At 40.9% G+C, this 13,140-nt stretch overlaps 1 protein-coding gene across 1 annotated transcript in view; it reads left to right on the forward strand.

The window, feature by feature from the left end:
• Positions 1-12,933, forward strand: part of LOC309710244 (A disintegrin and metalloproteinase with thrombospondin motifs 20) — a 78,500-nt gene extending 65,567 nt beyond the window's left edge. The window contains 12 exon segments of the mRNA XM_082539542.1: positions 1,029-1,196; positions 5,119-5,214; positions 5,216-5,293; positions 6,126-6,296; positions 6,844-7,044; positions 7,216-7,345; positions 7,977-8,071; positions 8,177-8,271; positions 8,374-8,507; positions 9,745-9,836; positions 9,953-10,057; positions 10,325-12,933. Of these exon segments, the coding sequence (XP_082395668.1) occupies positions 1,029-1,196; positions 5,119-5,214; positions 5,216-5,293; positions 6,126-6,296; positions 6,844-7,044; positions 7,216-7,345; positions 7,977-8,071; positions 8,177-8,271; positions 8,374-8,507; positions 9,745-9,836; positions 9,953-10,057; positions 10,325-10,414 (1,455 nt within the window). The 3' untranslated portion in view covers positions 10,415-12,933.
• Positions 12,934-13,140: the final 207 nt, after the last annotated feature.

Genomic DNA, 13,140 nt, shown 5'->3' on the forward strand with positions numbered 1-13,140 from the left:
TTTGCTGAAAGGCTTTGAATGGAGCATATGATTATTAGATTGTTTAAACAGGAAACCATTCCTCTACCTCCCAGAATGTGAAGAAAAACACAAACTCCACATCTGCAAAGCCCATAGGTCACCACCTCTGAGTTATGCAATAATCTGAGATCATAATTAGAGGACAGTAGAATATAATGTTCATTATCTGGACTGGAAAAAATGCTCAGGCAAAATCTCATCTGGTGTGTTCGATTCTAGCATCTCATTTATTCAGAGTGGCCTTGTATACAGGCACTCACTCAGCAAGCAGAAATAGGCACCTTAATTGCTGTCTGTAACATCTCAGGCAAAGGCCGTTTCAGATCTTTTTATTGGTGTGTCTGGTTTTTATTCTTCATGCCTTTTTTTGTGTCCTCTTGCCTCATTGTCTAGATTTCCTGAAGTGTATCTAAGTTCCTTATTGGTGCCAGATGAATGTCTTGCGTGTGCATCTACGGTGTGCTTTGCATTGCATCCCTTGTCCCCGCTTCCTGTGCCTCTGCTGCTCTAAAAGCAATCCCTGTGTTTACAGGTTCAGTTGTTTCACTGTATTCCATCAGCATGGCTGTTTAACATAAAGGTTTTTCGTCACTATTTTGGGTTTTTTATTTAAATTTGTTTTGGAGTGTGTGTTCAGTCGGCCTTTAGGTGTTGGGTCAAAGGGGTGTTCTTCTGTTGAGGCCTTAAGTTCTGCATTAAATGCGATTGTTTATGCATATTGATCTGAGGCTTTACAAGAGAGCCTATGAATGAGATTTCTGGTTAACAGAATGTGGTTGCCTTAAAAAAATCAATCTCTTCTGGTTTTCAGTGTGGTAACTTGTGCTTAACAACTTTATTTTCAGTTGACTTACTTTTCGAGGAACTTCTGTACAGAAATGTTTACATGGTGCAATCATAAGCGTGAGCGCTAATCGAGCTATGAGTTGGACTTTACTGTGTTTCACTAAACTTTGTGTTGTTCTCTATCCAACACCCATCCCCCTTCCCTGCAATTTCCTCCCCAGTGTTCAGTAAGCTGTGGCAGAGGGACCAAACAGCGGGATGTAGTCTGTGTATATCAGAACCAAACCAAAATAGAAGAGAAGCACTGCAGTCATCTGCCCCGGCCTCGGACACAGAAGGCCTGTCGGGCTCGAGTATGCCCCAGTTGGAAAGCTAACAGATGGAGGGAGGTATGTTTGTTCTTCTTGCTATCTTCTGGGGATTAGATAATAACCAAAAGTCTCAGAGAGGCCATGCTGTGAGTAACTGCAGCTGAGGCACAAACACAAACTCTTTCTAGAGATTGCAGATGTAGGACATGTACACACAGAGCACCTGTCCAATCACCGCTCAGTTTGCTCTTTTTGAAGATTTATGTGTCATTCCCAAAAGTGTAAACTAAACTCTAAAGGCCAAGACTGTTTATGTACAGTACTGTGCAAAATTCTAACAAGCTTCAGAGTCAATAATTGTGTGATGACCACCTTCATTCCTCAACACAGCCTGAACTCTCTTAGGCAGCTTTCTTGTAATTTGTTAAAGAAATCTTCAGGAATAGTTCTCAGGCTTCTTTAATGACATTCAAAGCTCTTTTTTGGATGTTGGCTGGATTTGGTTCCATTTTCTGTCAAGATTATCCCACACTGCTTGAATAATGTTGAGGTCCAGAATGTGGGGAGGCCAATCTATAACCGATAGCATTCCAAGTGTGCTTGTACTGCGCTGGCAATGTGATTGGGATCATTGTGATACTGAGAAATGAAGCCAGTGCAGTACTACTGGATGCTTTGCACATGGCGTTGTTTTTATTTATGCCCGATATGTCATCTTTTGCCCTCCACTTGTCAACTTTCCTCAGTTTTCTTTAAGACACATTGGATAGCATACCAAGATATGTCAAAGTTTGAGTTAATAGCTCTAAAGATGCAATTTCAAATTGGTTCTTAGGTTAAGTTTCTGCTATGTGTAGACACAAAAGTGGTTCATCCCTTGAGTTAGGTGCCTTTTTATTCTTGATCTTTTCATAGGTCAGTGTTAAATGGTTCAATAAACAAAAAAAGAAATACTCTATAAATGGTCAGGTACAAGGACTGGACTAAAGTGCAAAAAGCGGTTAATGTCAATAGAAAACCTTTGAACGACATTCAGAGAGCCTGAAGAACTCTTGCTCAAGACCACTTTAAAAATGACAAGAAAGTCTGGCTTCTTGGAAGCAAAATGTAAAGAAATGAGGAGTGACACGAGACTTTTGTGCACTACTATAGCACACTTAGTGTAACATTTGTGTTTGTGGTTTCAAATATTCAGGGAACTTTTTAAAATCCTATCTTAGAGTACAGTTCTTCTATGAAAGCTTTTTGTCAGACCACACACTGACCATGTGAATGTGAATCTGTCAAAATGAAAAGTGATAAACGTGGCAGCTGATGCAGCCAAGTTTGTGGTGCATGCACATGCAAACAGGGTGGGAAGGGGATAAATATCTGAATTACAGGAGGTTTCTGTACTAATTGGTGACTTGGACACTGAATACTTTCATAGCAGTTCATGAAAAGCCTCTCATGCCTGCTTGGAAAGTATAAAATGTAAATGTAAAATCCCCAAAGGTCCTGCAAGGCTTACATTTGCTCCCCCTTCACAAGACTCCTGCCACTCCCCACTCTTTGAGCCTTTCCTCCTCCCCTCTCACTTTTTCTCTCGCTGGTGTCTGGAAGCAATCATCTTCCTCCACATACCACCAGCAACCATGAAATCCTCAACTAGAGCATAAAGACATGTTTTATATCTTAATGTCCGTGCATGTGACAACTTTGAAACCTCAGCACCCAGTGCCTGAGTTATTCCGAAGCTACCCAGCACTCTCAGTCACCTCTGACTGCGAATGTAATAGACAATATATTAGAGGAGCTGGGGGGGAGGAGGGGGTGCTTCCCATTGGGAATCAGTTTGGTTTTCAAGGACAAAATTCTCTCCACTTGCTATTCGAAATACCATGTTACACATGTTTATTGTAAAGTGAAGTTGAAAGGACGATTCAGTGTCTTATTGATTTGGTTATCTTATTTTGAGTTTGGATTTTAGTTGCATGTTTCTCACAAATTATTGAATTATTTTGTTTTAATAAAATGAAGGTGAATGATTTTGTTTATATGGTCAAATCTATGTTTGCTTTAAAAAATGATAAAGAACAAGTTTTGTTTAATTCCACTATACGAAGCTTGAAAGTACAGGAAAAAATGCCCTTTTAAATGAAATGAGCTGACCCTTTAAACTGCTTACTAAACACTGTGATTAAAGAGCGCACACTTTTTAAAGCTGGGTTATGCTGTATCACTTCTAGAATCACTTGAACAGCAGGTTCTATTTTCATGCTTGACGCAAGTTTTTTTTGCTGTTGTTTTTGCTTTTTAAAGGCATATTTTGATCTGAAGGTCAGATTTCCTGCAGTGCTTTTTGTTCTTTCTCCAAACTCAAAGAGTTGAACCTTCACATCTAAGGATAAACTCTGCAACGATAACAGAAGTTGCAGCAACTTCTGGGTCGGTAAGCACTGATTTTTATGAATGTGTAATGTGTGGCGGGCAAGCTGAGAAATCAGCGTGGTCAGCTGAAATCGTGGTAAATGGCCTGCATTTTGTATAGCGCTTTTTCCTGAGCCCAAAGCGCTTTACACTACATTCAGTCATTCACCCATTCACACACACATTCACACACTGGCGATGGCAAGCTACATTGTAGCCACAGCTGCCGTGGGGCGCACTGACAGAAATCTTACAGAGCGCTACCTTAGTATGCAGGCATGCTTCTCAAAGAACATCAAAGAGATGTCTGAGATAGATCTTTGTGTGATCCCAGATATACAGCTCACAGAATAGGAACAAACCCATTTCTGGATTCATGAAGTGCATTGAACCGGAGCATCAAAGCAGCATATCTTAACTCGGCAGACCAAACAAACGTTATAAAAATATCGCCTGTGAAACTTAGGAGAGGAAAACCAACAGAATTATAAGATGGATTTTGCTGTCTCACTTAAATTACTCTGTTAACACATATTTTCTTAGCATATTTGTTAGAATGGTAGTATGCAATACGTAAGCATCTCAGAAAATAAGGGCAAATTCAATAAACCATTATCTTGTAACTGCCCCTTGTAGTGGCTTCTGCTGAGCAGACATTATATAGTCTTAGTTTAAATTGGTGAGTCCGTGATTTAGAGATTTATGAAGCATCATAAGCACATGGTCCTAAAATGCAACTCGGCTGTCAGTTCTTACTACTGACCCCCACTACTCCTAAATAGTGACTTGTTCTAAACCGTACTCATGCACAATTTTAAGTCTAAACTCCAGGGCAACATACCTCCAATGACAAAGTCAAGGTTAATAACAAAGTATGTTGTACAGCATTTTTCTCATGTCAAGGAAATTGGATTTAATGTGTAAAATCAGTGTGTCTGTGTAGGCCCTCATCCAGGCCATGGTAGTCTTAAGAGTTTGAAAAATCAAGAAAAGGAGCACACACATGTAAAGAAATCTCTTAGAACATACGGTTGACCCAACTGGACTTTCATCAAATCAGAGAAATCTTTGAAATCTTTACCCTCCACTCACATCTTGCCTCAGATGACCTCAACAGATCGCGCGAGGGTGGGGCAAGGTCACACAGTGGATTCACCCGTAACCCCCTGTGATGGTAATGACCCCTTTTATCAGACTTTGGCTCATCTGATCATACACAGGATCAATAGTGGGTCAGCGACCCTCAGCACCACCTCCGAAGTGGTCAGCTCCCACTAGAGGTTAAATGCTTGGAACTCTCCACCATTTGTTTTAAGAACCAAAGAAGCCTCTTGGATGAGAGGCGAAACATCTTTACGGACTTAAAGAAGTTCAGTCGCCTTCTTTTTTAAGCTTTTAAGACTGTGTCATCAGCTTAGTGCCCCTTTAAGGTCAGCTCTACAACAGAAATGAGTTTAAAAAGCCACAAAAACGAATACTTTGTATTTATAGCCTTATTGCTGCTGGAGAAAAATAAGCTTCCTTTAGAGTCATTTCCCACTTCTTGCCATGTTTTCGAAATGAGATGTGTGTTTTGTGTGTGTTTTACTAGTGTTCTGTCACCTGTGGGGTCGGAGTTCAGAACCGCGATGTCTACTGCAGGCTAAAAGGTACGGGACGAGTCCTCGAGGACCTGTGTGACGCTCGCGCGTCGTCCTCCTACTGCGCGGCCGTGCCAAACTGCAGAGTGCACACACTACACTTGGGTCGCTGATGAATGGAAAGAAGTAAGTAACTTGTTTATTCTCTTTCTTCCTATCTGTGACGACGTATTTCCTTTGCTCACTCTCCAAGTGTGAAACAGATGTTCAGATGTTTAAGCATCTTATTAAAGCTTTTATTGGCTGCAATCTCCACTTTGTCGCTAACTCTCTCTCTCTGCACCATTAGATGGGCGTCCTGCATACACCCTTTATCTGTCGTGAGGGCTTTAGTGTTAACCATCGCAACTAAATATGATACAAATCAATGATATCCAAACTTGAGAGTACTGATGGCCATCGCCCCTTCTGTGCTACTGAACGGCACTGCTCTGTGTCACACTAGCAGACTGTTTTCTTCCTGGCTGATCTTTCTTTAATGCGATGTGCTTTGTCCTCAAAGCGAGGCATTAAAAAAAGGGACATCCTGTAGGGACATAGCACTGCTTGAATCTTTGCAGTGTTTAGATCTCTGTCTGTGCTGCCGCAAAAACTTTGAACCTTCTTTCTCTCACAGTTTGCCGCTGAAATCCTCTCTGTTCTTATGAAATATAAAGAAAGTGAAAAGAAAAACACACAAATTTTCAAATCCTGATCCATTTTATGACTTTTAAGCCATTACTGAAGGGAAATCTGTTTTAACTTTTATCTTTAACACTGACATTGTCAAGAGCACATGTTTGGCATTGTGTTACTGTTCCAGTTGTTACACAACACTCACTTTCCTCCATTTGTGTAAAGGTTTAATAGGGATGTGCATTTATTGTGCTAAAGGGATGTCCAGGAGTCTTAGAAGTTGATTTAGTTGCTGAAACCACAATCCATCTCACAACCCTGTGTGTGATTTTTTTTTTATCAGTGTAATGCAACATGCGGAGAAGGCGTGAGAAGCAGGAAAGTGGTGTGCATGGATCCAGGAATGACACCTGCTCAGGGTGATTACTGTGATCCATTAGCCCGACCTCCATTGCTCCAGCCCTGCAAAGAAGCTCCTTGTCACTACATGTGGATAACAGGAGACTGGTCAATGGTAAGAACATGAGAAATATAAGTAATAAGTTTCAGTATTGGTATCAAATAATTCATAATTTCTCTAAAATGGAAAGAAATAATTTAAGACTGAAGGAACTTTGTTTCATCTTTTTCTTTTTTCAAACAACTGTCTGAACCCAAAAGGTGTTAACTTAAAAATGAGATAAAAAGGAGAAACTGTGTCTATTTAGAGGTGTCTTCTTGTTTCTCACATACAAATATTCGAATAGTCATAGGGAGATCTGCTGTGTATGTACTAAAACAGCTGACAAGATGAAAATGTGGCATTTATTTCAAAATGTTCATTAAATAAAACACGAAAACGTTTGACATCTTCTGCTAATTTAATTGTCATCGTAATCAACTAATTGCTTCAAAACATCTGCATTTCAGTAGAATCAGGCTCATTCAAATGGAGAAGGCTTTAAAATGAGCAAGGTCATCAATTCTCATCAGCAGTACCAATGAGGCCCCGTTCTACTGCACAACAGCTTCTTCTAAAGCCAAAGCTTTTAACCCACTGTGTGTATTTTCGTGTGGCTTAGTGCTCTGCCAGCTGCGGTGTTGGCTACCAGCAGCGTATTGTCTCCTGCTCCCTGATGCCCACCTCTCCCGCTCAGGGTGTGTACACTCAGTCCTCCTTTGCCAGCACGAATTGTCCTGAGCCTCGCCCTCCTGGCAGCCGGCCGTGCCTCCTCACGGAATGCCCTCACATGTCCTACTGGAAAGTTGGCCCGTGGAGCAAGGTGAGTCAGAAAAGGCTTGTTAGACAGCAAGAAATCCTCCTCAGCTAATCACAGTTTTAACAATACATTTTGATGACTTGTGGATTTTAATAAATCTCATTTGTGGATTTGGACTGGAGCCTTTTTCACTTTTAGAGGGAATGAGTTTGTGTATGTGCGTGTTTTTACCAGTGCTCGCAGACCTGTGGAGCAGGAGTGATGGAGCGCAGAGTGGAGTGCGTGACCTCAAAAGGCCAAACGTCCAAACACTGTCGTCTGTCAGAGAGACCTGAGTCTCAGGCTGCATGTCAGGAAAGAGAATGTGAGTGGTAAAATGTAATGTAATGGTCACTGTCGGTGCTTTCTGTGGAAACAACCATATCTGATTCTAAAAACTCTGTGTTTTGCTTTGTTTTTACACAATAAACTACTTAAAGGCTCTTGGAGTGATCACTTAGTGGAACAATAAACAGACAGTCAGCAGTTTTCTGCAAATTGTGCAGTCTGTCAGAATGCCTCAAGGGCTTCAGCTGAGCCAGGCATTATTGTGGATTTGGAAAGTGCTGTAAAACAGCAAGCCAAAGTTCGCAGGGTTAATCATTCCTGACTTAGATTCTGCCAAGTCAGGCACTGATGAAATTGAAAGGATATACTGGACAGTCAGTTCTCTGGTCAAGTATTAATCTTGACTAGCTAATCAGCTCAATATGAGCTCTGCAACACAAACAAGACAATTACAACACCTCAAGCTTGGGAAGATTAGATCCAAGTCACTATCCGCTTTAGGGAGAAGTGCTTAGTTTTTTTAGCTTTCAACATTTTTATGCTATTTGCTGACAAAAGATTTATGTACTAACTTTTAAAATGAGATGGCTAAATACTCCAGCTTTTAAAAGCTGTCGACAGCTCCCACTGTTGCACTGAAAGCTCTTCTTCCTCACTCCCTCTCCCAGGCCAGTTGTTCAGTACGTGCCGAGAGGTCCAGATGAGACAGGGCGTGAGGATAGATGGCGAATACTATCTCAAAGTCAAATCCCGGATCCTACAGGTTTGTATGTTCTGCCAGAATTACTCCGGCACACGTCATGATTCAAGCAGCAGCAGCAGCAAACTTGTGGGATCTCATCCTTTACCTCAATATGTTTGCTCTTAGATTTACTGTGCTGAGATGCAGACTGATTTCCCCAAGGAGTATGTGACATTGCGCAGCGGTCAGACCGATAACTACTCCGAGGTGTATGGCCACAGGTGCGTATGATGTGGAGATGACTCGCTGTATGGTTATGCAATGTGTGAAATATGGTTATTGTGCTGTTTGCACTCAGTTCCCATATTTCTTTAAACGCACAGGTTGCTGAACCCATTTCAATGCCCGTATAACGGCAGCCGAAAACAGGACTGTGAGTGTAGGAACGACTACTCAGCAGCGGGATACACACTCTTCCACAAAGTTCGTCTGGACCTAAACTCCCTGAGGATAACGAGTGAGTAATTACTTCATGATTGCCTTACGCCGTGCACTGTATCGAGACCACACATGGGTGTTTTTTTAACCCTCACACGCCTCGCTCCAAAGCGCTAATGCCACATCCAGAGCCCAGTCCAAATGAAAGTAAGCCTTACTCCACGCTCTCTCCTCCCAAATCAAAATAATGAGATTTCAGCACTGTGTGTTCGTGTCCCTGGAGAGGACTTGAAACCGTGCCCGTCAGCACTCATCCATCCTTTTGCATCAGAAATAAAACATGTCCTCACGCTTGCATGCAAGCAATCATACAATTACAATGTGCACACATGCACATCTTCAGGCCATATTCCTCTGCTCATTATTCCACTCAGCTCCACCTGCCCTATTTTGTCCAAGTATGCTTTTGATTACATAAAACAATGTAGATTACTGTGCTGTTTTTTTTGTTATTCTTTTGTCTTTGATGTGTGTGGGTGTGTGTTAGTGTGTGTTTATTATATTCTCAGGGCCCAAAAGCTGAGACACAATTATACTTGTGGCTTCAGGCAGATTTGTTGGAACCAAAATTGCAGGACTGTGCAAGTTTGAGAGGCTTTTTCATCGCTAAACCTCAGCTACCAGGTTAAGTTTAAAATTAGGTTATGGTGAGAATAAAGGTAATGGGTAGGATTAGATGTTCCGCTTTTAATTAGCTTTAGGAATATCTAAGGAAAGGCGTTATGGCCATAAAAATAGGTAAACACAAGATGTGTCTGCATGAGTTTGCATGCTGGATTAGTACCTACGCTATCATCCTCCCGTCTCCTTCACCTCATCTGGGTCCTTACAGCACATGTTCCCACACCCAGTCTGCGCAACACTCATTTAGTTTTCAGGTGGCTTAAAGAGAGCCGAGGAGAAATAATGAGTTAAAGATGAGGGGCAGAATATGAAGAGGTGCTAATGTGGTGTGCCTTTTGCAATATTGCAAATGTTACTTGCATGCAGTCAAACAGTATTTGAATTTCAGTAAACAATTAGAAAGTGTAACATAAAGATTTCCTATAGGTAAATATGTTTTAAAAAGTAGGATTTTGCTAATTTTGCTTTAGATTTAAGCAAATTCACTATAGGAGAAAAGATGTTGAAAAATATCTTCTTCCAGAAAGTAAAATCTTAGTTGTTGATACTCTACAGCCATGTGGTTTCAGTCAATTTTTTCTGCTTGTGGTCACTGTGACTTTAAATCAGTGTCTTTGGTATCTGTTTACCAGTCACAGACCTCCGGTTTTCCCAGACACCTCTTGGTCAGCCAGTGCCCTTTGCTACAGCGGGGGATTGTTATAGTGCAGCCAAATGTCCACAGGTTTGTGAAAAAAAAAGAAAGACAGTTTTGCTTTTTTTGGTTGTGTGTTTTATATTCTTTTACCTTACCTGTTAGAGAACTTCTATGAAATAAATCCGTCTCTTTTGTGTTTTCAGGGCCAGTTCAGCATCAATCTAATTGGCACTGGCTTCAAAGTGGCTCAGGCCACCAAGTGGACATCTCAGGGCAACTATGTTTCAGTCAAAGTCCACAGATCGGAGGTAAAAACAAAACGTTCCAAGTGAACTCCTATAATGCTTGCCTTTAGTGTGGGTCATGCCGGGCAGATTTCAAGTAATGGATCACTGTTTTCATTTTGCTGGGGTGGACTGAGCCTCATGCTGGATCACTCCAGTTGTGGTGTGAGCCTGTAGTGCTGAAATGTCATCAATGTGATTCACTGAGCAGGAATCCCTTCATGACATTTATGAAGATTTCATTCTCTGCCCTTTGCCCACTTTTCCTCTCTCATTTGTCTCTGTCTGTAGGATGGGACAAGAATCTACGGCCGCTGTGGTGGTTTCTGTGGGAAGTGCATTCCCCAGGCTCACAACGGCCTACTTCTTCAAGTCCACTGAGAGCTGTGCAGAGACCAAACCACCTAAATCTGTCTGGAATAAGATACTGGCAATAAGAGAGATTTGATCCTGCAGTCATCCGTGAGTGTCAGAGGGGGACCATTTAACAATTATTATCCCACAGTAATATCCTCAATCCCCAAACACCAGCTTGAACAGACAGGACGCTATATATAGTGCAGTGCTACAGAGCCACCATCAGGTACTTCACCCAAACTACTAACACTTAAGAGGAGTCAGCAGTTGTGCAGACGTTGTCATGCACTCATGTGCTTTGGAGACTAAATTATTTTGCATGACGCAAATTGATTTTTTTGTATCATAACACGGGATACAGGACTGAAAACACTGGGAAAACAAATACAAAGACAGGAGGAAAAGAAATATCCTCCCGGCTGATAAGGAACTTTTTCCAAACTTAGAAAGACACAAAACACTTGGGCTCTGATCCAACTGATATGGTGGTCAGCAAGATAGTATAAAAGGAGACATGCTGTCCTTGCAATCCTACTGTGGTTCAAAAAAAAGGTCTATACGCAGACTATGGAAGAGTATATAAGGGATAGTTGTGTTATTTTTCTACATTGTGACAGATTAAGAAAAATGATGGCTACAGGAACTAGCTGCTTTGGTATATATATGAGGGCATTACAAATCTTGTTCTCAGCAACAGATGAGCAGGAATGATTCCCATATGGAAAAGAAATGGAACAAAAGTAGTTCAGGTTCCTGTTTAAACGTATGTCTCATCCTGGGATTTACTCAGGAGGTGACCCCTTTTCCCATTTGCGTTTTCACTTGCAACACAATAATGAGAATAACGTATAAATCAAATAACCATTATTTTTTAACCTGAAAAATGTGAAAGGGGCCACTTGCATGAGTAATGACATAGTTTGAGACGTACAAACATTTACGGTCGGTGGAATGAGAAATTCTTGTGCTTTTTTTGTTTTTGCGGCTCAAGACTCTGAAACGTATCAGCATGCAACTAAGTACTGATGTCCTTCCACACCTGTCTCATGTCAGAGGTCAAACGTTAGGAGAACATCAGGAGCCTTTAGAATAACTACAGATAACGTTTTGTTTTAGTTGTCGTGTACTTTGTGAGTCTGTCTGCTGTCATCTGTTGTCAGGTATTTTTAACAAAACTACTGAAACCCACATAGACAGTCCACCAACTGACACTGAGGCACGACTGTCAGAGTAAACACTAGTGCTGTGAGGAAATAGCTGAACTATTTCCATATTTCCTGGTGTTGAAGTACAATTTTGTCTGTTTTGTGCGTGTGCGTGCATGTGTGTTTCATAGTTAGATTGTTATTGGTGTTTCTCTTTGTCACACGAGTTCTCATCTGTTACACCTTGACACAGTATCAGGTGTGTGTATGCGTGCGCGTCTCACCTCACACCCTCCGTTGGGCCTACTGTAGGTGCCTGCAAAACCCTACCTCTCATAGACATCCATACTCGGTTGAGATATGTGTTGTAATATATTTATGTTTGAACATATTTATTCTGCATTGACTTGTAGATATGTTCTGTATGACGGTACAATGACTACTACCAACAGAGAAGCCATTGTCTGATATGTTTTGTCCGTTGTCTGCTAAAATAGGTATTATCCTACTATTTGTAGCATATAACCACTAATCTTGAATGAGGATCTTTTAAAAGGTGCTTTTGAACTGGAATTACCTCTAATGTTGAGAAGGAAAACTGGCTTTGGGAATAACACTCGATAGGGCAGAGATTCAACTCTTTCTAGCAGACTCCCTAGGATCTCCTTATAGCCTGTTGTGGTCCTTTTATGAACAGAGCTAATGTTTTAGATGCAAGATTGCCCGATAAAACAGACCAGCGACTGTGCGAAGGACTCTCCCATTGAGCAATACTTACTGTAACGCATCATATCCGGCTTTTGCCATGACCGCAAATACAACTATCAACCAACTGAACACGCGGATTCGCTAATGTTAAGCTTTAACCAAAGTTAGGCAGTAGATGCAGACTGTTTTTTTTTCCCTCTCAGACAATGCCGCTTCTTTTGATTTAAAGAATGGCTGAAAATAATAAAAGTCAGTGAGCAGCTAGAAAACCTTTGGCTGTCGTTCATTTTATGATGGTCAATTGTGCTATGAGGTCTGTATCAGAAATTTAAAGAATACTTGATGCACTGTGTGCTGTCAGTTTTGTAGAAATGTAATCCTGTTTTTGTTTTTTTGTAATAACCATTAAGATTTGTAACTTATGATATATGTGTATTTGTAATATTCATACTTGAATTGCAAACTGTGTGCTAAAATATTGAATGGGCATTGGTACTGAGTAGAGAAACGGTGTGCTTGTTTGCCATGCTTTATCCAAAGATGTTTAAAAGAATCCTATGTACCTACAGTATGTACGCAGCCTGTATAAAAGAAACAAATGATTTTGGTGCTATACTAATTGTACTATTACTTGTATGTCTTGCTACTACACTAATGTTAAAGAATAAGTAAGAATAAAACTTGCTTTCCAACAGACTCGTTGATGAACAAAGTGATGGTGTGGTTCTTTATATTTGCAATTTTCAGTTTTTATACTTTGCTATTTTCTTGCTGTTTTTAGAAAAGTTGGATACCAACTCCCTTTACGTTAAGACACGTGACATTAAACTGCTAGGAGGGTCGGATCTGGGTCTCTCACATCAAGGCTCAATGCAGTTTAAAAATATTGATTTTAAA

Source organism: Aulonocara stuartgranti, assembly GCF_965226115.1.
Source record: "Aulonocara stuartgranti genome assembly, chromosome: 7".
NCBI lineage: Eukaryota > Metazoa > Chordata > Actinopteri > Cichliformes > Cichlidae > Aulonocara > Aulonocara stuartgranti.